We start from the raw sequence: 22,090 nt of genomic DNA on the forward strand, positions 1-22,090 counted from the left end.
GCATTGAATTAATTTTATGCAAGCACGTATAGTTCTGGCCTTGGTGTTCACATCAGACTATTTCCCTGTGTTCAAGAGGTCATCTTGTTCTTCTAACAAGTGAATCAGATCCAGGAATATAATCCCATGATCCATCTTAATATCAGTATTGGGAGCCTGTTTTACAGTGGTTATAATAGGGGTGACCAACCTATGGTGCTCCAAATGTTCATAGACTACAATTCCCATCAGACCCTGTCAGCATGCCCAACTCGCCATGCTGGCAGGGGCTGATGGGAATTGAGGTCTATGAATATCTGGAGCATCATAGGTGGGCCACCCCTGGGTTATAGCATCAGCCTAGGCTCTGGGAGACCCAGGTTTGGATCCCTACTCAGTTATGGAAGCTTGCTGGATGATCTTGAGCCAACCCCACTTTCTCAACTAAACCAAGCTCACAGGCCTGCTGCTGTGGATAGGGGTGAACAATATTGTCAGTTGCCTTGGAGCGCCATTGGTAGGACTAGAACGGTATAAATAAATAAGGGAAGGGGATTTGCACACAAGTGTGAATCTCTATCAAGAAAAACAAGCATGGGATTTTGTACCGACTCGGTCAATTTGGAGGGGTAAATTGGAATTTCAGCTTCTCAACCTGGGGGTCAGGACCCCTTTGGGGGTCGAACGACCCATTCAAAGGGGTCGCCGAAGACTCTCTGCATCAGTGTTCTCCATCTATAAAATGGATAAATGTTGGGTTGGGGGTCACCACAACATGAGGAACTGTATTAAAGGGTCGCGGCATTAGGAAGGTTGAGAACCACTGTTCTAGAGCAGGGGTAGGGAACCTGCGGCTCTCCAGATGTTCAGGAACTACAATTCCCATCAGCCTCTGTCAGCATGGCCAATTGGCCATGCTGGTAGAGGCTGATGGGAATTGTAGTTCCTGAACATCTGGAGAGCCGCAGGTTCCCTACCCCTGTTCTAGAGAAACTAAGAAACATCACAAAAGTTAAAAAAAAAAAAACAGGTGGGGAAAAACAGAGGTTGAGCCCCAAATGGCCGTGTCAGTCACCATCCCCCTCCCCATGTTGTGGCTCTTTATAGATGGCCACCCCCAGCTTTCATCCTAAGTAAACCAGCTGATTGCTTAGACAGGAATTAGATTCAAGATACATACGCAGGAGTCTTATGCCATCGTCAGGGTTCCTGGAAAACGGTTTGAAAAACTGGAAGGAAACAGAAAAACCAGAAAGTCAGGTTCTGTTTTTTTTAAGATTACCAAGCAAGGTTGCCACGCCAAATCATTTTGCCAAAGGCCAACTGAATTTTTTACATTTCGTCAAAGGCACCGAAAGTTTTCGTCTAAGACCAACTGAGCTTTTTTACCTAGCCACTCTCTCAATCTTCTCTACAATACCACTGCCTGCATATTGTGGTGTCCTGAGTCAGTGTGACATACAGTGGCTGCAGGGGTGGCCAGCCTATGGTGCTCCAGATGTTCATGGATTACAATTCCCATAAGCCCCTGCCAGCATGGTCAATGATGACAAGAATTGTAGTCCATGAACATCTGGAGGGGCTGATGGGAACTGTAGTCCATGAACATCTGGAGCACCCTAGGTTGGCCACCCCTAGGCTAGAGTGTTGGAGTGGAATCTGTTGGAGTGGCATCTGAGAGACACAGGTTTAGATCTGCACTCTACCATGGAAGCTTGCCAACCACACACTCTCTGTCTAACCTACCTCACAGGGTTCTTGTAAGGATACAATGGAGGAGTGCCGAACGGCGTCAGCTTCTTTGGGGAGAAAAGCATGGTATAAAAGAAGTAAATACTGTGGGATGAAAATAATTATAGTTTGGCTTTTGCTCAGGGACATAACAAGGACTTAGTGTTGCCAACTCCAGCTTGGGAAATTCTTGGAGATTTGGGAGCGGTGACTGGAGAAGGCAGGGTTTTTAGCAGGCAGCTCGGTGGAGATGTGAATTAACAGAGTCTGATCTTTGAAGCTGCAATTGCCTCCAGGGGACCCAATATCTGTGGTCTGGATATCAGATGTAATTCCAGGACAACTCCAGGCCCCACCTGGAGGCTGGCAACCACATGACATGGAACATGAAGCAGGAGTGGGAGGGGTTTTGGGGCAAAGAGTCTGCTAAGATAGAAGGTATTATTGTGTGTTGCTGCTGAATATTACAATAGCAACTGGTCTGGGAATACCAAATAAAAGAAAAGAGGGCGCAGCTTCTTCGTCCACACAGTTCTTTCCCGAGTTCTAGTTTCCCTTCTTCTCTTCCACTGTGTCCATCTCAGCCCCCAACCAAACCACGGTATTTTTGGCAAGCATCTTCCCCCTGCCCCCAGACTACAGCACGGAACACTTTGAAACTAGAACGGGCAAACCAAAGAATGAGATAAGAAAGACATCGCACCTTCTAAATTAGTTCCAGTCATGCAAGTGCTTAATTGTTGCCAATTTAAGGTCAATTCGGCTTTGAAGCACAAGCTAATTATGAGTTGCTAATAAAAATGAACATGAGAGGAAAAGAGTGAGAGTGAACTCAAACTACTGGAGCCAAAAGGGAACAGCGAAACAGCTTGGCACTTCCAACTTGGCCTCATGGCAAACATCCCACTGAACAAACTAATCCTGAAGCAGTAATGAGTGGGTACAGGTCAGCTGACTCATGACCTTCCCAGTTACCAATGGAATTCTACAGCTTGGGTCCTTTCCCACACATTTTTACCACAATCACACATCCAAACAACAAACAGCAATAGTCTTCTCTTTTCACTCTCTAGAGCAGAGGTGTCCAACTCTGGAACTTCAGATGTTCATGGACTACAATTCCCAGCAGGGGCTGATGGGAATTATAGTCCATGAACATCTGAAGCATCAGAGTTAGACACCTCTGCTCTAGAGGCTCAGCTCTGGGTTGAGAAACTCTAGGACCGTGGTGGCGAACCTTTGGCACTCCAGATGTTATGGACTACAACTCCCATCAGCCCCTGCCAGCATGGCCAACTGGCCATGCTGGCAGGGACTGATGGGAATTGTAGTCCATAACATCTGGAGTGCCAAAGGTTCGCCACCACTGCTCTAGGAGATTTGGGGGTGGGGGCGGAGCCTGTACAGCACAGCGTTTGGAAAGGGCAGGGACCTGAGTGGACTATAATGCCAAAGGATATATTCTCCAAGGGGATCTGCATAGTCTAAAGATCAGTTGTAATTCCAGAGCTCTCCAGAATCTATGCAGAGGTCGGAAGTGTTAAATGGCACCTGAAAGACTACCAAGGTGTTATGCATAAGCATTCAGAATTGAATGCGGGAATTAAATCTTGTTAGTGTATAAGGTGCCTTTCTTTTTGCAGCCACAGGCCAATATAGCTACCTGGCTCCAGACTTATACACCAGGTGCAATCTTTAGCAAATTTCCTTGGCACTCTCTAATAGATTGTGTGCTTCCAACCTGCCCAAAGGTACACAAGTCAAGTATTTGCTTAACAGGTTTATCTGTCATCTTTGGGCTGGGCAAGGCTTCCAAGCTCTCTGCAGCAGCAAATGCAAGCAGAGCGCAGAGAAAGGCCACGTCAGCAGGTTTTCCAAGGAAATGTGGAAGACGAATGAAAATAGAAGGGAGGGCACAGCATTGGCAGCGTGGCAAGGAAGCACCTGTAAACTTGTACCTAAAATGTCAGGACATAAGCATCACTGAACCCAGGTTTTGTCATCTGAAATCATGCATGTGTATAATTTGTATGGTGCAAATGATTTCCATAGGGGGAAAAATGCATTTGTAGACATGGAAATAAGTCTGTGGCAGTGATGAGCAGTGGACAGAGATTGTGATGCCTCCCCCCAATGGAACGCAACCTCTGAGCCACACCAGACTGCTAGTAGGAATGGCTGCCCCCTCTCCCATTCTAGCATGTAAAACTTGTCTTGTTTTCAAAGCTCATTATGCTGAATGCTTTCCTTCTCCCTGCTCCGCATCATTGGTTGAGACATTTGGTAGTCTGACGCCCTCAAGTCTGCTTTCCTTCTCCCTGCTCCGCATCATTGGCTGAAACATTTGGTAGTCTGATGCCCTCAAGATATCAGGTGGTAGAATCGAAGCAGACCTCTTCCACCACATCTCAAAGAGGCTCAGAGACAGCTTCTACTCTAGAGCTGTGGCTATGCTAAACTCCGCTGCTTCATATTGATGTATTTGGGGCTGTGTAGGGATGGGTGGAGGAAGGGAAAAGTGAGGATGATGTATGAGTCTGAAATTGTGTGCATCGAGGAATGCTGCTGTAAATTTCGTTGTGCGTGCACAATGACAATAAAATGCTTATGCTTATGCTTATACCCTGTATCCCTATTTGGATGCTCCCCAGAAATTCCCTGCCATAGTTAAAGCTCTGTTTCCAGAACAATTAGAAGCTCTCTCTTTGGCCCCTTCCGCAAGCGCAGAAAAATGCACTTTCAAACCACTTTCACCACTGTTTGCAGGTGGATTTTGCTATTCCACACAGCTTCAAAGAGCACTGAAAGCAGTTTGAAAGTGCATTATTCTGGATGTGCGGAAAGAGCCTTTGACTTTATATTTTTATAAATGAAAACAGATTCACAGACTGGCTCTGAAAGGCATGGTTTGTACTATGTCCTCAAGATATTCCTAATTCCACACCAAACAGCCGAGCCCTGTCTGTATGTATTACTGCAGTATCATATAATAACCCCAAAGTATTCAACACAACCCCTTTTTAGAAAGGCTCCAAGATACAGAGAAAACAACCATTTGGCTCAGGTTATTCACTGATGCATATACTGAACCAAGAAATAAAAGTTGCATTCCTGAACAGCTGCTGTAACCATTATGCATTTCTTTCAACAGATTCGAGTGCAAGAGAATCGATAGTGCAAGAATATCAAGATAGATCACACCTCCATCAGGCACCAACTAATGGCTTGCCTAGATCAACCACTCAAGTGAGTTGGGAAACTGATGGTTCAAATTTCCCTTCAGCCATGAACTCAGTGGATGGCCTTAGGCAAACCAGTAACCTCTCAGGCTCATATGGTGATAATATAGTTTCAGGCGTGGGAGGCAGTTTGTAATGGCAGAACAAAATTCAAGTCTTAATGACCAATTTTTTTCCAGGGTATGAGAAGAAGAGGAGGAGTTTGGATTTATAGTTCACCTTTCTCTACTGTGGGAACAGACTCAAGGTGGCTTACAAGCTCCTTTCCCTTCCTCTCCCCACAACAGACACCTTGCAAGGTAGGTGGGGCTGAGAGAGTTCCAAAGAACTGTGACTACCCCAAGGTCACCCAGCAGGCATGTAGGAGTACGGAAACACATCTGGTTCACCAGATAAGCCTCTGCCACTCAGGTGGAGGAGTGGGGAATCAAACCCGGCTCTAAGAACATAAGAACATAAGAACTAGCCTGCTGGATCAGACCAGAGTCCATCTAGTCCAGCACTCTGCTACTTGCAGTGGCCCACCAGGTACCTTTGGGAGCTCACATGCAGGATGTGAAAGCAATGGCCTTCTGCTGCTGTTGCTCCTGAGCACCTGGTCTGCTAAGGCATTTGCAATTCAGATCAAGGAGGATCAAGATTGGTAGCCATAGATCGACTTCTCCTCCATAAATCTGTCCAAGCCCTTTTTAAAGCTATCCAGGTTAGTGGCCATCACCACCTCCTGTGGCAGCATATTCCAAACACCAATCAGGCTCTCCAGATTAGGATCCACCTGCTCTTAACCACTACACTACACTGGCTCTCATGAGTCAAAGCTCACTTTCTCAGTTAATAATATGTGGCGGTGAAAAGTGCCACCAAGTCACAGATGGCTTATGGCGACCCTGTAGGTTTTTCAATGCAAGAGTGGTTGAGAGGTTTTTTGCCATTGCCTATCTTCACGTGGGCTGAGAGTGTCTTGATAATATAGCGAGGATGACATATTGGAGATAATATAGCAGCCTCTACAAGGAGGCGCTGAAGTTTACTCAGACAATTCATGTGAAATATTCTGAGTATTTTTTTAAAAAAAGGCATTACGTAAGTGTATTATTCTGTTGAAGGAGATGTTTTCCTTATGACAGCAGGAAACGTTCAAAGCCATACTTACCGATTTTCCGCTGAGGTTTTGGCTTTTGTCTCAAAAGACTCTAATTTTCCTACCCCGTAGCGTATTTAAAGTTCCCACAGGAATGAGACTCCTTTCAAACTACAAGCCAGCAACGTGGCCTTGACAAGGAACATGAACAGGGAAGACAGCAGTTAGTTTCACCACAGGCATGAGGCAGAGCAGACTTGTGATTAAGGCATACAGCTGACTCCGCAGGCTCATATTCAGCACCCTGCTTCAAACACACACTGAGGAAGAGGCATGCTCTCCCCAAAGGATTTGCATCATAATCCTGTGGGAACTACTTAGGAATGCACCCAGAAGTGATGGAATGTGTGTGGAAAAGGCGAGGGCTGGAAACCAATACCAGATTTAGGCCAGTGTTTACAACACATGAACTTTCCTCTCAAAAGATTTATTCTCTTGGAACTTAGAACAATTGTAAGGGGGGGGGGGGTCAGTTCTGGCCATGAGATCAGAAATCTTGTAACTTGTGAGTTTTTCTCAGGCTGAATGTTTCTAAAAAGAAAGAGCTCAGAAGTTACATGATTTCTGGTAGCATTTCAGAGCGATTCGACTGTTCACAAGATACGTTAAGAATAATGGAGGTATTATAAAGGAATCATTTTTCTGGCCCAGTGGCTCTTTAAATCTAATTCTGAACTTGGCCTCTGAGTACGGATCATCTTGTATGCCTTGTTTTTCTACCCAGTGAGAACCCAAAGCAACTTGCATAATTAATTTTATTCTCACAACCACCCTATGAAGGAGTGTGTCCCAAGGGCGCCCAGCAAACATTCATGGCACAAGTGGGGATTCAAACCAGAACCTCCCAGAGCCTTGTCCAATACTCTAACCACTACACCACGCTAGCTCTCACTGTTATGAACCTTAGGCTGGATTTTATACTATACAGGCCAGAAATGAAGCCCTAGTAAAATAAACACACTGTTACAATTCCTGTAGCTCCTTTTAAAAGCCTTTTAAAGGGAGAAGCGGTGGCATAGGAGGTTAAGAACATGTGTATCTAATCTAGAGGAACCGGGTTTGATTCTCCGCTCTGCCGCTTGAGTTGTGGAGGCTTATCTGGGGAATTCAGATTAGCTTGTGCACTCCCACACACACCAGCCGGGTGACCTTGGGCTAGTCACAGCTTTTCGGAGCTCTCTCAGCCCCACCCACCTCACAGGGTGTTTGTTGTGAGGGGGGAAGGAGATTGTAAGCCCCTTTGAGTCTCCTACAGGAGAGAAAGGGGGGATATAAATCCAAACTTTTCTCCTCCTTCTTCTTCTTTGCTCTAAATTTCTAATTTAAAAAAAACAATTATAGTATTTATTCAGGTTTCTGAGGCCCTATATACACACGATGTGGGCCAAAGGTATTTACATCCATGTAAATACCACATACCTACCCCACCACATGTAAACACACTTACCACATGCATAGACCCATTCACAAATAGCACTAGGATGCCTGCAGTTACCCTGAGGGAACCTAGCTATACAGTCTTATCTGCTTTTCCTCAAATTATCTCACATTTTACTCTCATATCAGCCTTATGAAGTAGGTCAGGGTGACAGAGCAGCTGACCTAAGATCACCCAATAAATTTCACAGATGAGGCAGGGATTCAAACTCAGGTCTCTCCATCCCTAGTCCAGGACTCTATTACACTACACTGGCATGCTAATCTCTTTGTTATGTATTTAGAGATTTTATATGCTGCTTCTCTTGGGATCTACCCAAAGAGAGTCACAAGTAAAAGTACCACTGTGAAAACATGTAAATGAGTTGATGAGAGGAAAACTTACTTAAGAACATAAGAACATACGAACTAGCCTGCTGGATCAGACCAGAGTCCATCTAGTCCAGCATTCTGCTACTCGCAGTGGCCCACCAGGTGCCTTTGGGAGCTCACGTGCAGGATGTGAAAGCAATGGCCTTCTGCTGCTGCTGCTGCTCCTGAGCACCTGGTCTGCTAAGGCATTCACAATCTGAGATCAAGGAGGATCAAGATTGGTAGCCATAGATCGACTTCTCCTCCATAAATCTGTCCAAGCCCTTTTTAAAGCTATTCAGGTTAGTGGCCATCACCACCTCCTGTGGCAGCATATTCCAAACACCAATCACACGTTGCGTGAAGAAGTGTTTCCTTTTATTAGTCCTAATTCTTCCCTCCAGCATTTTCAATGAATGCCCCCTGGTTCTAGTATTGTGAGAAAGAGAGAAAAATTTATCTCTGTCAACATTTTCTACCCCATGCATAATTTTATAGACTTCAATCATATCCCCCCTCAGACGTCTCCTCTCCAAACTAAAGAGTCCCAAACGCTGCAGCCTCTCCTCATAAGGAAGGTGCTCCAATCCTTCAATCATCCTCGTTGCCCTTCTCTGCACTTTTTCTATCTCTTCGATATCCTTTTTGAGATGTGGCGACCAGAACTGAACACAGTACTCCAAGTGCGGTCGCACCACGGCTTTATATAAGGGCATGACAATCCTTGCAGTTTTATTATCAACTCCTTTCCTAATTATCCCCAGCATAGAAGAAGAAGAGGAGTTTGGATTTATACCCCATCTTTCTCTCCTGTAAGGAGACTCAAGGTGGTTCACAAGCTCTTTTCCCTTCCTCTTCCTGCATCAGACACCTTGTGAGGCAGGTGGGGCTAAGAGAGTTCCAAAGAACTGTGAATAGCCCAAGGTGACCCAGCAGGAATGCAGCAGTGCGGAAACACATCTGGTTCACCAGATAAGCCTCTGCCACTCTGGTGGAGGAGTAGGGAATCAAACCCAGTTCTCCAGATCAGAATCCACCTGCTCTTAACCACTACGCCACACTGGCTCTCAGGGAAGCACATTACCCCCAGCCCAAGCCATGAACAAAGCAGACCGCAGGGCAAACCAAGTCTTCCACAACAGCCCCAAGTTACACAGGCCTCCGAACAGCTGTTTTAGCTGTGCCTTTATCTTGCCAGAAGGTTTGTTATTATTAAACTGCTTTGTTTATTCAATTAGCAATTGGCAGAGAGTCCAAAAGATGGAAATAAAGCTTAGCTGCCAACTCAAAACAATCGAGCTACTTCTTAAAGCGAACTCCCGAACTAACCCTCTTTAATTCGTGTAAAGCCGCCACCCACGCGTATGGGATTGCATGGGGAAAAACTCAACATGAACCGGGTCGCAGGAGACCTGCAGCTTACAGCCCTTATTGTGACTGAGCAGATCCCAAAAAGAGCAGAAAAAGGAGGGGGGAGGGGGAAGATGCCAACCAACGTGCAGCAGGAAGCTCTCCACAAGTCTTTATTGTACCCGATGGTGTAAAAACAGACAAGATGCCAAAAAAAAGTTCTACAGTGCTTTGCATATACGCCTTTGGCTCTTAGTCAAAAAGACATATGTTTGGCTGAACTTTCAGTGTTAAAATGGTTTCACCTATTCTCAATTGCTCTAGGCATGTCTTCTTAAGAGCAGGCTTGTAAATACCTGCTGGCCTAGTCACCTGCAGCAAGCAAGGATAATCTTCGCAGGCATTTTGTATCCCAGAAGAGATCTGGTGTGTGCCTTTCACCATTGCCAATATGCCACAAAAGCCTAACACAAATTCATCCTTGCAGGACCTCTAGTAGAATTTTTATAGGGATTTTGGAAGGCTTGTTTGCAAGATCAGTCACAATAACGTAGGAGGTGACTTGCTGGATCAGACCGATGGTCCATCTGATCCAGCATTCTGTCTGCCATAGCAGCCAATTAGCTGCCCTGGATGGCATACAAACAGGGTCCTTCCCAGACGTTGCCTCTTAACACTGGGACCGAGAGGTTTCACGAATTCTTTAAAACAACATGCACAAAAAAGGCCACCAAAAAGAACATAAGAACATAAGAACTAGCCTGCTGGATCAGACCAGAGTCCATCTAGTCCAGCATTCTGCTACTCGCAGTGGCCCACCAGGTGCCTTTGGGAGCTCACGTGCAGGATGTGAAAGCAATGGCCTTCTGCTGCTGCTGCTGCTCCTGAGCACCTGGTCTGCTAAGGCATTCGCAATCTGAGATCAAGGAGGATCAAGATTGGTAGCCATAGATCGACTTCTCCTCCATAAATCTGTCCAAGCCCTTTTTAAAGCTATTCAGGTTAGTGGCCATCACCACCTCCTGTGGCAGCATATTCCAAACACCAATCACACGTTGCGTGAAGAAGTGTTTCCTTTTATTAGTCCTAATTCTTCCCTCCAGCATTTTCAATGAATGCCCCCTGGTTCTAGTATTGTGAGAAAGAGAGAGAAAATTCTCTCTGTCAACATTTTCTACCCCATGCATAATTTTATAGACTTCAATCATATTCCCCCTCAGATGTCTCCTCTCCAAACTAAAGAATCCCAAACGCTGCAGCCTCTCCTCATAAGGAAGGTGCTCCAATCCTTCAATCATCCTCATTGCCCTTCTCTGCACTTTTTCTATCTCTTCGATATCCTTTTTGAGATGTGGCGACCAGAACTGAACACAGTACTCCAAGTGCGGTCGCACCACGGCTTTATATAAGGGCATGACAAAAGTCCTCACAAGGCTAAAAACTGCCATCAGAGAACCTCTTGGTTACCTAAAGATTCATTCCATCTGGTCAAGGGATCAAGATCAACATAGCAATAAACCACTTTTGGAACAATACTCATCTTTTCCTCAGCATCCTCTACTGTGAGTAAGTAATGAGAACCAATTCTATTCATGGAGGAAGTAGATGAGAAGGGGGTTCAAATCAACGTGGAGCCTTCAGCACATCTAACTGAGCTGGGCTGCCCCCATGACAGTTTGTGTCGTGGAAATACATGCAAATGATGTTCACCCAAAGTGCCCACTGTTGTCCTTGACCCTATTTAGCCACCACGGCGTTGGTGCAGAAATGCCAACAATTGTGTGGCTTGGAACCCTCCTCTTCCCCCTCCCTTCCACTTTTTTAGCTAAGCCACATGACAGCTCAGTTGGACGGTGGCAAGTACACACCATACTGGGCGTGGGCAGTGTGTTCACAGAGACATTCCGTTCACAGCCACCCTGCATTTTCCCTTTTAAATCAGATCAAATAAGGTTAACTGGTTTAAAGATGGGGGAAGTCCCACAAGTAGTATTCCAAATGAGCACGATTCTGTGTGGACACTCCCTTTGACTGCTTCATGGAAAAAAAACACCCTTCCGGGAACAATTCTAAGCTCTTGCATTTTCAGTCATCTCCATTTTTACCCCAGTGGGAAGTTTACCTTCAAAGTTGGGTAGCCAGTAATTTTAAACTCTGAGCATGTCTTCTGGTTGGTCATCTCAGCGCAATCGATCACACCGAGCATCACAGCAGGTCTCCAATCTAGGGAGGAAAAAAGACAAGCACAAGGCATTAAGGTATCTCCATTTTACTAAGAACTGTGACTCAGGTACACACGGATGGTAAACATAAAGCAGCTGCATATTCTGCTACAGGAGATCCAAATGAACATATAAAATAAAGTTTCGTCCAACTTTTATGGCAGTGAAATGACTGACTGAGGTGTTTGGTCCTAAAGCAGAGGTTCCCAATCACATCAGGTCTGTTTAGAATTCTGAGAAAGGGTACTGAGTGACACTACAAAATGGCTTGCATGGAGGGCAGAGCCCATTACAAAATGGCAGCCACGGGGTGGGACTGGGGCCTTGCTTTGAGGAATAGACATTGTTCGGTTTCAACTCCCAAAGAAAGAAGAGGGCTTGGTTCCTGTGCCACCATAGGGAGAGTAAACTAAGCCCAGGAACATAAGGGAGTCTGTGAGCATGCCAAGGGCACATGTCTGTGACACGCCTGCTTGGGATGAGCTCAGTGGTTTGCCATTTAGTCAACTGGTTGGGAGCAACCTAAGGCTGAAAGTCCAAAACTGAAAAATTCCTGAAAATGTGGGCATAGATCCTGGGAACGTGGAGTTTGTGGAATGGAGAGACCTTCACAGTTTATAATCCCATAGTCTACCCTCCAAACCAGCCATTTTCTCCAGGGAGACTGATCTGAAGATCAGTTGTAACACTTGGAGAGCAACAGGTCCTACCTGGCACTTGCATCCTAATAAGGCCTAGAGGTAGGTACACCTGTGGTCAGTCAAATAAAGAACAGCACCAAATGGCTAATGTTGTGTGAAACCACCAATACTCCTTTAAAGTACTTCATAATCTAATGCTTCTACTATGCACTCTGTTGTAGTGTCATAAAATGGCTGCAATAGACAGTCCGCCAATACACATGCTAGTCAGAACATAAATATATATTATGTGCATCCTACATTTGCAAATTATACAATCTGCTTGTAGCATGCAAGAAAGTCTCTCAATACACAATGGCATTATATCAGATTTGTAGTGTACAAGAATGTCTCTCAAAACACATAAATGCTATGTCAAATAAAAACTAGGCACAAGGCATAGACCCTAGGGCAGAGGTGTCCAACTCTGGCGCTTCAGATGTGGCAGCACAAGATGTTCATGGACTACAATTCCCATCAGCCCCTGCTGGCATGGCCAATTGGAATTTTAGTTCATGAGCATCTGAAGTGCCAGAGTTGGACACCTCTGCCCTAGGGAGTGAAGGGACCTTCACAGCTTTACAATGCCATAGAGTCTACCCTCCAAAACAGACATTTTCTTCAGAGGAACTGATTTCTGTAGCCTGAAAATCAGTTGTAACATTGGGACAGTAGACCTCCACTGGAGCTTGGCAACCCTACAAATCTTGTTCTATTCAAGGTCATTTATTTTTCCTTAAGTAGCAAGTTGATGGTAGTGAACCCACTTGGTGGGGAGAGGAGTGTGGGCTCAAGACGACAGCAGCCCGCTCAAGAAAAACAATGAGGAATTGAACGAGGATATGGCCCAGAAGACAGAGAAGAGGAGAAAGCCAGAAGGTCTCTAGTCTGAGAAGAAACACTAGGAGAGACAATGGGCAGGAAGAATTGCAATGTACGGTTGCAGAGATAAAGGAGAAGGAAGTTTATATGTGAGTTAGAAACACGTACCAACATTTCTGGCAAGAGCATAAGCCTAGAATCATACATAAAGTCATAAACAGTGACTTCAGCAACTTGTTTACATACAAACAGTTAACTCTTTTATAACGGAGTTGTGACAGACAACTTGCAAAATCTCAACAGTAATGCGCCCCCCTTCCCAATCACCACCACCCAAGAACCGGTGATCCAGAGACTGAGTAGGAAGAAACAGCTTGTGTGCGCAGAGGTGGTGGTGGCAGACAGCATCACTTTAACCTGGGCTTAACCAAAGAAGTCAAGCCATGCACCCGGATGCCCCATGACCAAATTACCTCTGAGCATGCACAGAGGGCTCCCCTGTCGCCTGCTTCGCCCCCAGTTCCACTCATACCGAGCTGGGATGCACCTCCATGCCTGGCTGTGATACAGCACCAAGACTGAGCAATACTGAAAAAATTTGATCAAATTCACATCTTTACCCTATTCCACCTCCAGTAAAAGGCAGCGGTGCAGATAGTTCAGGAAGCTTTGCTGTTAAGGGTTTCAAAGGAGAACAATTCCCAGGCATCCCACTGCAAAAATCTCTAAATCAGCAGAACCTCCCAACTGCCACCTTCTGACACTAGTGACGATAGCCAGTGTGCCAGCAACTCCACCTAGGTACCAGCTGTCTTGAGAAGAGATGAAATAGCACGCAGCATGAAGAAACTATTGTTAACATACCATTCCCCAAAACTTTTTGAACATGATTCATAGGAATGTGCCTTCTCATCAGAGGTGGGATCCAGTAGGTTCTCACAGGTTCCCGAGAGTAGGTTTCTAATTATTTGTGTGTGCCGAGTGGGGGTTACTAATTGGTGATTTTGCCATGTGATTTTTGCCTTAGTTACGTCCCTCCTCTCAGCAGTAGCGCGCAGAACTTGAAGCAGTCTAGCAGGAGGTGCACCGGCGTGCTTGGCAGCCTGCGCCTGCGTGCATTCGTTTCCTGCCCAAGGACCGGCGCAGCGGCTGCATCCTTGCCACAGCAATGCCCCGCCCCCTAAATGCCCAGCCATGCCCCCAACCACGCCCCGTCATGCCCCGCCCAGCCCCACTGGCGCTACACTACTGTTTGAATCCCACCACCATGGGAACCTGTTACTAAAATTTTTGGATCCCACCACTGGACACAGTTTTCTCAGAGGCTTAAAGTACTAAAGGTCAAACCCCAAATAAGCCACAGATTTATTGGATCATTCCAGGGGGAAGCCATGCTGATCTGGAGTAGAACAGCTGGATTCCAGCCAAGCAGCACCTTAGATGCCAACAAAAATTTCAGGGCAAAGTGAATAAAAATCAATTAAAAATAAAAACAATATTCAATTTTTAAATTGGATTTTTAAATAAAATGATTTGAGGAAAAGTCTATCTAGGTTTTCCATTTAAGAAACATTATGCCCCATTATCATTCTTATTCACCATGAAATAAGGATTAGTTTTTAATTGCATAGCATGAGGCTGCATAGTCATGAACTATTTAAATTTTTTGGTAAATGAATTCCCTTAATCCATTAATAAGGTTTCTGTAGGATTATTTTGGGCAATTTTCCTATCTGTTCTCATGGATACTTGGTTTTGCAGTTCTCAAAACTGAGAATTTGTTATTGGCACAGATAACAAGCCTCTTCTCAGCAAAAAAAAGTTACAAAATAAACATAAAGATATGAGAAAAAGATCTCAATCCCACTGATCCTTTGCAAGTTTGTGACCACAGAATCAATCTTTTACCTCTTCAGTGCTAAATTAGAAAAAGTTCAATGAATAGAAGACTTTTGGAGTGGAACAGATCTGCACAAGGAGCCAAGAGTGAGGAGGGAGGGGCAAGCAGTAAAAATGAAATAAAAACGTTTTGAACAGAATACTGCACAAGTCTTGGGATCTTTGCATGTACAGTTCTAAGTTTATCACATTATTCTTTCCCTGGAGGAGAAAAATCTATAATGGAAGTAGAGACTGAGACCTGAGACAGAACTTCCTCTACCTAGAGGCAAGACAGGCACGTATGCAAGACACAAACATTGCAACAAAGAAATGCAAGGCTTAGTGGCCCAAAGGAAACTGGAGATAGTTCACCTCACAATAATTCCATAATTACTATATATTTTGGGTAGTAAGGATTTAAATAAATAAATAACCTAAATCAATCTGATTTAAATCAATCCACCTTAAATAATCTCAATCAATCTGATTTAAATCAATCCATCCTGTTTCAGGGTACAAGCTTGCATGCAGTGCTCCCTTCATCAGATATGAGTTGGAACAGAGATCTCTGAATCTTTATAGCCCAGTCAGAAGGCAGGAGGGGTGTTGCAAAGGAGGTAGAATGCGCATTGAAGATGCAGAGGTAGAATGCGCATTGTAATCAGATAGATTACAGCACAGGAGAAATGCTTAGAGAACATAAGAAGAACATAAGAACAAGCCAGCTGGATCAGACCAGAGTCCATCTAGTCCAGCTCTCTGCTACTCGCAGTGGCCCACCAGGTGCCTTTGGGAGCTCACATGCAGGATGTGAAAGCAATGGCCTTCTGCGGCTGTTGCTCCCGATCACCTGGTCAGTTAAGGCATTTGCAATCTCAGATCAAAGAGGAAGATAATTAGAATCTGTAGTGAGATAAGAAGCCTATGTCCCTATTCAAAAATGGAGGAGTCCATTGCTCTGCATTTGTAAATCCAGGTGAAGCTGAGAGAAAACCCTCCCCCCTTTTTTGCAGATGCTTTAATTTGTTCCTCCAGACATAAAGCTGGAACTGGTGCAGCCCCAAGGCTCTTAACAGCATCAGAGTGTCTGCTGGATCGTATGAAAAGCGGGAAGCCTCAGATTCCCCCCACGTTTGCCTTCCCAATCCACATCACCATTTGCAAACCAGGATTTAGTTTCAGTTTGTTCACCCTTCACCATTTATAACCACAGCATCCAGACACTGTTCCAAACCTCTCAGGAATCACCAGGTGGTTTGGTTAAAGGGTTACAGAGCTGGGTGTCATCAGCATATTGATGAAAACCTACCACAAAACCAGGAATTATTTCCGCTAAGGCCTTTACCCAGTGATCGAAAGGCCAGACTGCGCTTTGAGCCACTCTACAAGGCTGGTATGTCTGTAAACAGAGGACAGTGTAAGGAGGAAGGAAATTTGAAGAAACACCTGGCAGAAACCGTGGGTGGTGAATTCCAATTCTGAAGGCTCTTTTGCATAAACTAATCCCTGCCAATAGAAGATGAACACGACAGGGAGAAGGTGTCTACCCACTCACTGGGGTTGTTGTGCTGTTCTGCTAGTAGCAGGGAGTTCTTCACAGAAGGGAACAATCCAAAATGCAATCGAACACCTTCAGTGATGCAGCATATTCTATCACCTTGTTCTCTGGCATGCCAAAATCTAAATGGAAACGCAAATAGGGTCCTTTGCTAAAAGGGAATTGTGTCAACTTCAGGCAGTACTTGCTTTTATATTTTGTTAAGGTATTTGGAGGGTTGAAAGGAGGATACGCCACTGGGTTTGCTGAGAATGAACAATAAAATGTTATTGTTACCTAGTCTAAACTACAGGAACAGGATGGGGTATGAGCCTTAAAAAGGTTTGAATTGAAGTTTCCATATACATCAAAGGACTACTTTATACATCACATTGGAATATATATAAATAAGGACATTCTTACATTTATTTCAGGTGGGCAGCTGTGTCAAATTGTTTTACCAAAACACAGCAGGAGTCCAACGGCACCAAAAAGTCTGCCCAAAATTTATTTTCACATGAGCTTTCTAGGATCAGAGTTCACTTCATCAGGTGTGTTAAAGAGTGTATCAGGTGAAGTGAACTCAGACTCATAAAAGCTTATGCTGGAATAAATGTTGTTAAAATTCACAGTGCCACTAGACTCCTGTTACAGTCATGTTACTTCAAGAAGTTTACATATATGACTCTTACTGCGTCCTGATTTTCATCAAACATGCCGTCACACACCTCGAACACAAATTCCATACAGTATTATTAGTGCGTGACTTGAGTTTTTGAAGAGTACAGTACATTGTTTCCCTCTGGAATTGCACATTTCATCACTGGATGCTCAATCAAAAAAACAAACAAAAACTGCCAGGAATGGGTTCTGACACCATGCAAAAATCTTGCCTCTCTTGCCTAGACGTCTTCAAACATTTAGTTTAACATGAAGGCTGTTAGCTTAAAAATAACAGAAGGTACATTTGCAGGAGTTAAAGACATTTGTATTCATCCAAAATCCTAGCTTACCTGCTGGCACTACTAACTCAGCCAGAAGAAAGGCACCTGCCTCCAAGTCTTATTTAAATTAGGTTTACACTCTGCCCACATCTCCAGCTGATATTATTATTAATAGCAAGCCTGTATTGGCATAGAACTCCAGCTGATATTAAGTTAAAGGTTTAAGCCTACACTTATCCCACACCCTCAGATTTGGAGAAGAACCTGTAGAGCACCATCAGCCCTGGCAACGGATCAAGCAGAGGACCGAGAATATGCCAATTGTTATTTCCCATTGCCAGGACAGGCACCTGTCTCTCTGTCTCTCTGTCTCCACCACTGACTCAGCAGGATCTTGGACAAGTTCCCTCATATCCATTTCCTCATTTGGAAAACTGGGGTAATGATAACCATGCCCTTCTCATTAAAAGAACTTTGAAGCACAGTGCTTACGTCTGCTCTCGGATGACCGGCACCCCTGTTAGTTTCCAATGAGTGACATAAGATGTAGAACAGTTGTTCTCAACCTGGGGGTCGGGACCCCTTTGGGGGTCAAACGACCCTTTCACAGGGGTCGCCTAAAACTCTCTGCATCAGTGTTCTCCATCTGTAAAATGGATGAATGTTAGGGTTGGGGGTCACCACAACATGAAGAACTGTATTAAAGGGTCGCGGCATTAGGAAAGTTGAGAACCACTGATCTAGAAATCTGCTACATGGTGACAGTCGTCCTTATTACAGCTGCAGAAATAGAGGGAATGGAAATCAGCAGCTTCACAAATAATTCAAAATAAATGTCCACATCCAAAAGAATGCAGGATTCGGTCTGTTGACCAATGACCAATATCTGTATACCCTACTGTCACAAGACCAGGTCTGTGGGGACCAGGCCTGTCTTATAAGTCCTGGGTTCTTTTTTTCCAGATACTCAAAAACTGCTGAGTTCTCAAAGATTTTATTTTAAAAAAAAAACAGAAAACAAGAAGACGTTCTGGTACAGATATTTCTCAGCTAACAGCATGATTCCTGGCAGGATTTTGTTTCAGATCAGGGCTCATGAGATGCCTTCTCCAGCCCAGCTTGGATTAGAATATCCTTTGTTCCCTCTCCTGGGTTCTCAGGTAAACTCCGTTTCCTAGTCATGCTGTAAACCAGCTTCTTTGTTCTACCCACAGTTTGGCTACTAGCTTCCTTTTGGGTAATTTATTTAAAGCGTTTTGTTTCCTATCCAGAGATCAAAGACCCTTGTCAGGCTAGTGTGAGTTTGCTTGATACTGTAACCAGAGCAACCTCTTCACACCTACCCATACTATTTTGTCCATCATAGTTTCCAAAGCAGTTCATAAGACCAAGATCAGTTGATAGGGCGATGATGTTGCCTTGATAAGGACAGATCTCAGGAAGTGCCTCAGAGCACTAGACAAGATACTTGATTGAAGATGACCATCCTTGAGGCCTGAAAGAATCCCTGCTGCAGATCAAGAGAAGCTTCTTCTTAAGTGATCTGTCTTTGGAACACCAAGGGCCTCCAACAGTATCAAAGAAAACACAATGGCTGCAGCTACTGCTCATCCCAGCAGTGGAGTTGGCAAAGGGGGGTAATACTGAGAGCACAAACTCTTTGTAATCTTCTCCCCAATCCTGCACATGGTCTGGCCACACGGTCTTATTTATTTTAAATGTTTATTAGGTGCCTTTCTTCTTTACAGAAGTCACAGTGGCTTACAATATAAATAAAATATATAAAATAGAATACACAAAACCAAAATTAAAAATCACACCTTAAGGTCAAAAGTGAGGGCCCCAGGCATACCTCCCTGTGGAGCCTGTTCTATAACCGGAGGGCTAACACTAAAAAAGTCCTTTCTCATGGAACCACCAAACAGCTTCTTTGATTGATGGGCATTAAGGAGGGTTTCCTCTGCGATCTCAATTCCTGAGCAGGAATATATGGGAGGAGACATCCTTCAGGTACTCTGGTCCCAAGCCATGTAGGGCTTCAAAGGTCAAAAACAATACATTGAATTTGGCTTGAGTAGGATTAATGGCCTGTGTAATTGATGTAGTATCTGGGCCATGTGCTGCAGATAGCTGATTCCAATCAGCTACTGGTGGTTTGCCTCTTGGGGCAGCTGCTATGATGGCCCTGATTCACAGTGAAGGGCACATGAATTAGAATACATCCAATGAATGGCAGTTCAGGCAACTTTGCACTGACTTGATTCTGCTGAATATATTCAGATGGCTCCCATGACCAGCTGCTGCTCATCAGCATTTATCAGGCTGATTTGGATGCAGTAATCCATGCGACTGTCACCTCTAGGCTAGATTATGGTAACTTGCTCTACGCTGGCCTACCTTTGACGCTGATCTGAAAATTGAAGCTTGTCCAACATGTAGCTGATAAGCTCTGGGTTGGAGCCTCTAGCAGGGACCATATAACACCTGTCCTTAAAGATCTTCACTGGCTGCCTATCAAGCACCGTGTCGTCTTCAACGTTTTGGTACTGACTTTTAAGACCATTAACTGTCTTAGACCTGCATATCTGAAAGACCACCTCTCCCCTTATTGTCCTCAAAGGCCCTGCGACCTGCAGAGGGAAATTTGTTGGTGGTCCCAGGCCCCAAGGATGTCAGCCCTGACCCTGTCCGGGTGCAATGCTCTCCCTAAGGACATCCGGGCTTGCAGAATCTTTCTCAGTTCCACAGGGCCTGTAAAACAGAGCTATTCCACCAGGCCTTTCCTGTTGGGCCAGACGGGCATCCTCCATGATATCATTCTTGATCCCCGCAAGCCTGTTCCATTATACTGTTTAAGACTCTCTTGGGCACCACCTAGAATTAATTGTTTTAAACTTGGTTTTAGCGTTCATATTTTGTAACTTGCATTTTTGTACTGTTTTTATATGTTTTATTATATACTGATTTTAAGCTACCTCGAGCCCTCTGGGGTATTGATGGGATATAAGTGCAAAAATAAATAAATAAAAATGTATAAGCACTCCTTAGGGAAGCAATTCCCCAACAGGTAGCTCAGGATCCTACCAGCTGCCTCAGAGGAGCTACGCACCCATGAAACACCAAGGGGAAAGTTCATAAACATACCAACTCTTGGCTTTTTTGTTGTTTTAAAAAAACAACTTTCATTTCATAAGATTTTTTTTTACATACTGCATTGCTCATAGTTTCATTTCTGGCACTTTTCCTAGTTCATGTTCTGTCTCCAGAACAGAACAAAACCTGGTAATATGCTGGGGAGGGGGAGTAGTTTGGGATGTTTTTCAATATTCAGAAGTAGGTCTCACTAAAGAAAAGGTTGTTGACCCCTGCCCTGGAGTATTTCGTAACGGTAGTGGGTCATCACAACTACGCTCATGCATTGTAGCAGGGGATGGATGAGGTTTCAAGAAAAGCAGTTTGCGTAGAACAGCTACATAAGAACATAAGAAAGAGCTTGCTGGATCAGACCAGAGTCCATCTAGTCCAGCACTCTGCTACTCACAGTGGCCCACCAGGTGCCTTTAGGAGCTCACATGCAGGATGTGAAAGCAATGGCCTGCTGCTGCTGCTGTTGCTGCTGCCGCCGAGCACCTGCTCTGCTAAAGCATTTGCAATCTTAGATCAAGGAGGATCAAGATTGTTATTAGGACTAATAAAAGGAATTAGAAAAGAGTCAGAATTAGAATAGAATTAGAATACAGTTAGAAAAGTTACAGTTGCACAAGAGACTTTGCAGCTTGAACTGCTAGCCACTGGCTACCCACCGGGCAAATGCTAAAGCCCCACCCCTCAAAACAACTTGGGATAATCACAGGAAACAGTACAAAGCCAAGGAGGTCTTGGAAACTCCAACCCAAGTTCTCAAGAAGATCTGCCATAGTAGCTTGGCTCAACAATACACCAGCCCTGTGATTCCAGTTTCCCTCTTGATGGAGCCCAGTCTGCTGGGCAAATGCCAACCTAAACACCAGCTGTCCCAGGATTTAGGCCGGCCAATGGGCTTAATTTAAATGAAGCACTTAGGTTACAATTCACTGAGTTTTAACAATAAGCAGAAACCGATGACAGCTCAATCTTATTGCAGGAGCACAGTAAAGGATAATCAAAGAATGAATGACTGCAGCATAGAACAATTTTCTCTGGGCCAACTTTTTGAAGCTCACAGGTGAAGACAAATAAGACCATCTAAGAGACTGGGGTCAGTGGTAGAATGTCTGTTTCACATGTGGAAGATCCCAGATTCAATACTTGGCACCACCAGTAAAAAAACATGATGAAGACGACAATGGGAAAGACCACTGCCTGAGACCTTGGAGAGTCACAGAGAGTCAGAGCACACAATGGTAATCTTGACAGACCAAGGATCTGACTCAGTAACCCTGTTCACATGTTACACATAGATATCTTTTGAATGTACACATCTTTGTAGGAAAGAGCTGATGCATGTATGCTTGCAAAATCAGACTGGGGAAGGTGCCTGGATAAATGTACTGCTTAAAACAGTAATCCAGCCATACATGTGTCGAGTGAAATCCCAAAATTACACAGGTAGATGCAAAGAAAAATAAAATATGCACGGATTGTACATGCATTCAGTATAACGTGTGAACATGACCAACAAAGCAGCATGAGCCCCACTCTTAACTCCAGCAGCTGGAGTCTTGATAGGAGCAAGGAGAGGAACCACCAGACCCAGTGGTCTCCAGAACAGCTTGGACTTCTTTGCAACTCTTGAAA

The 22,090-nt window shown here is 44.5% G+C and overlaps 1 protein-coding gene across 1 annotated transcript in view; it reads right to left on the bottom strand.

Annotated features, from left to right (window-relative positions):
* The window catches only part of QSOX1 (quiescin sulfhydryl oxidase 1), a 96,036-nt gene that overhangs the window by 50,197 nt on the left and 23,749 nt on the right, over positions 1 to 22,090 (bottom strand). Inside the window, exons 2-3 of the mRNA XM_048497415.1 lie at positions 11,351 to 11,451; positions 1,160 to 1,208 (exon numbers count right to left, since the gene is read on the bottom strand). Of these exons, the coding sequence (XP_048353372.1) occupies positions 1,160 to 1,208; positions 11,351 to 11,451 (150 nt within the window). The remainder of the gene's footprint in view (positions 1 to 1,159; positions 1,209 to 11,350; positions 11,452 to 22,090) is intronic.

Source organism: Sphaerodactylus townsendi, linkage group LG05 (assembly GCF_021028975.2).
Source record: "Sphaerodactylus townsendi isolate TG3544 linkage group LG05, MPM_Stown_v2.3, whole genome shotgun sequence".
NCBI classification, from domain to species: Eukaryota; Metazoa; Chordata; class Lepidosauria; order Squamata; family Sphaerodactylidae; genus Sphaerodactylus; species Sphaerodactylus townsendi.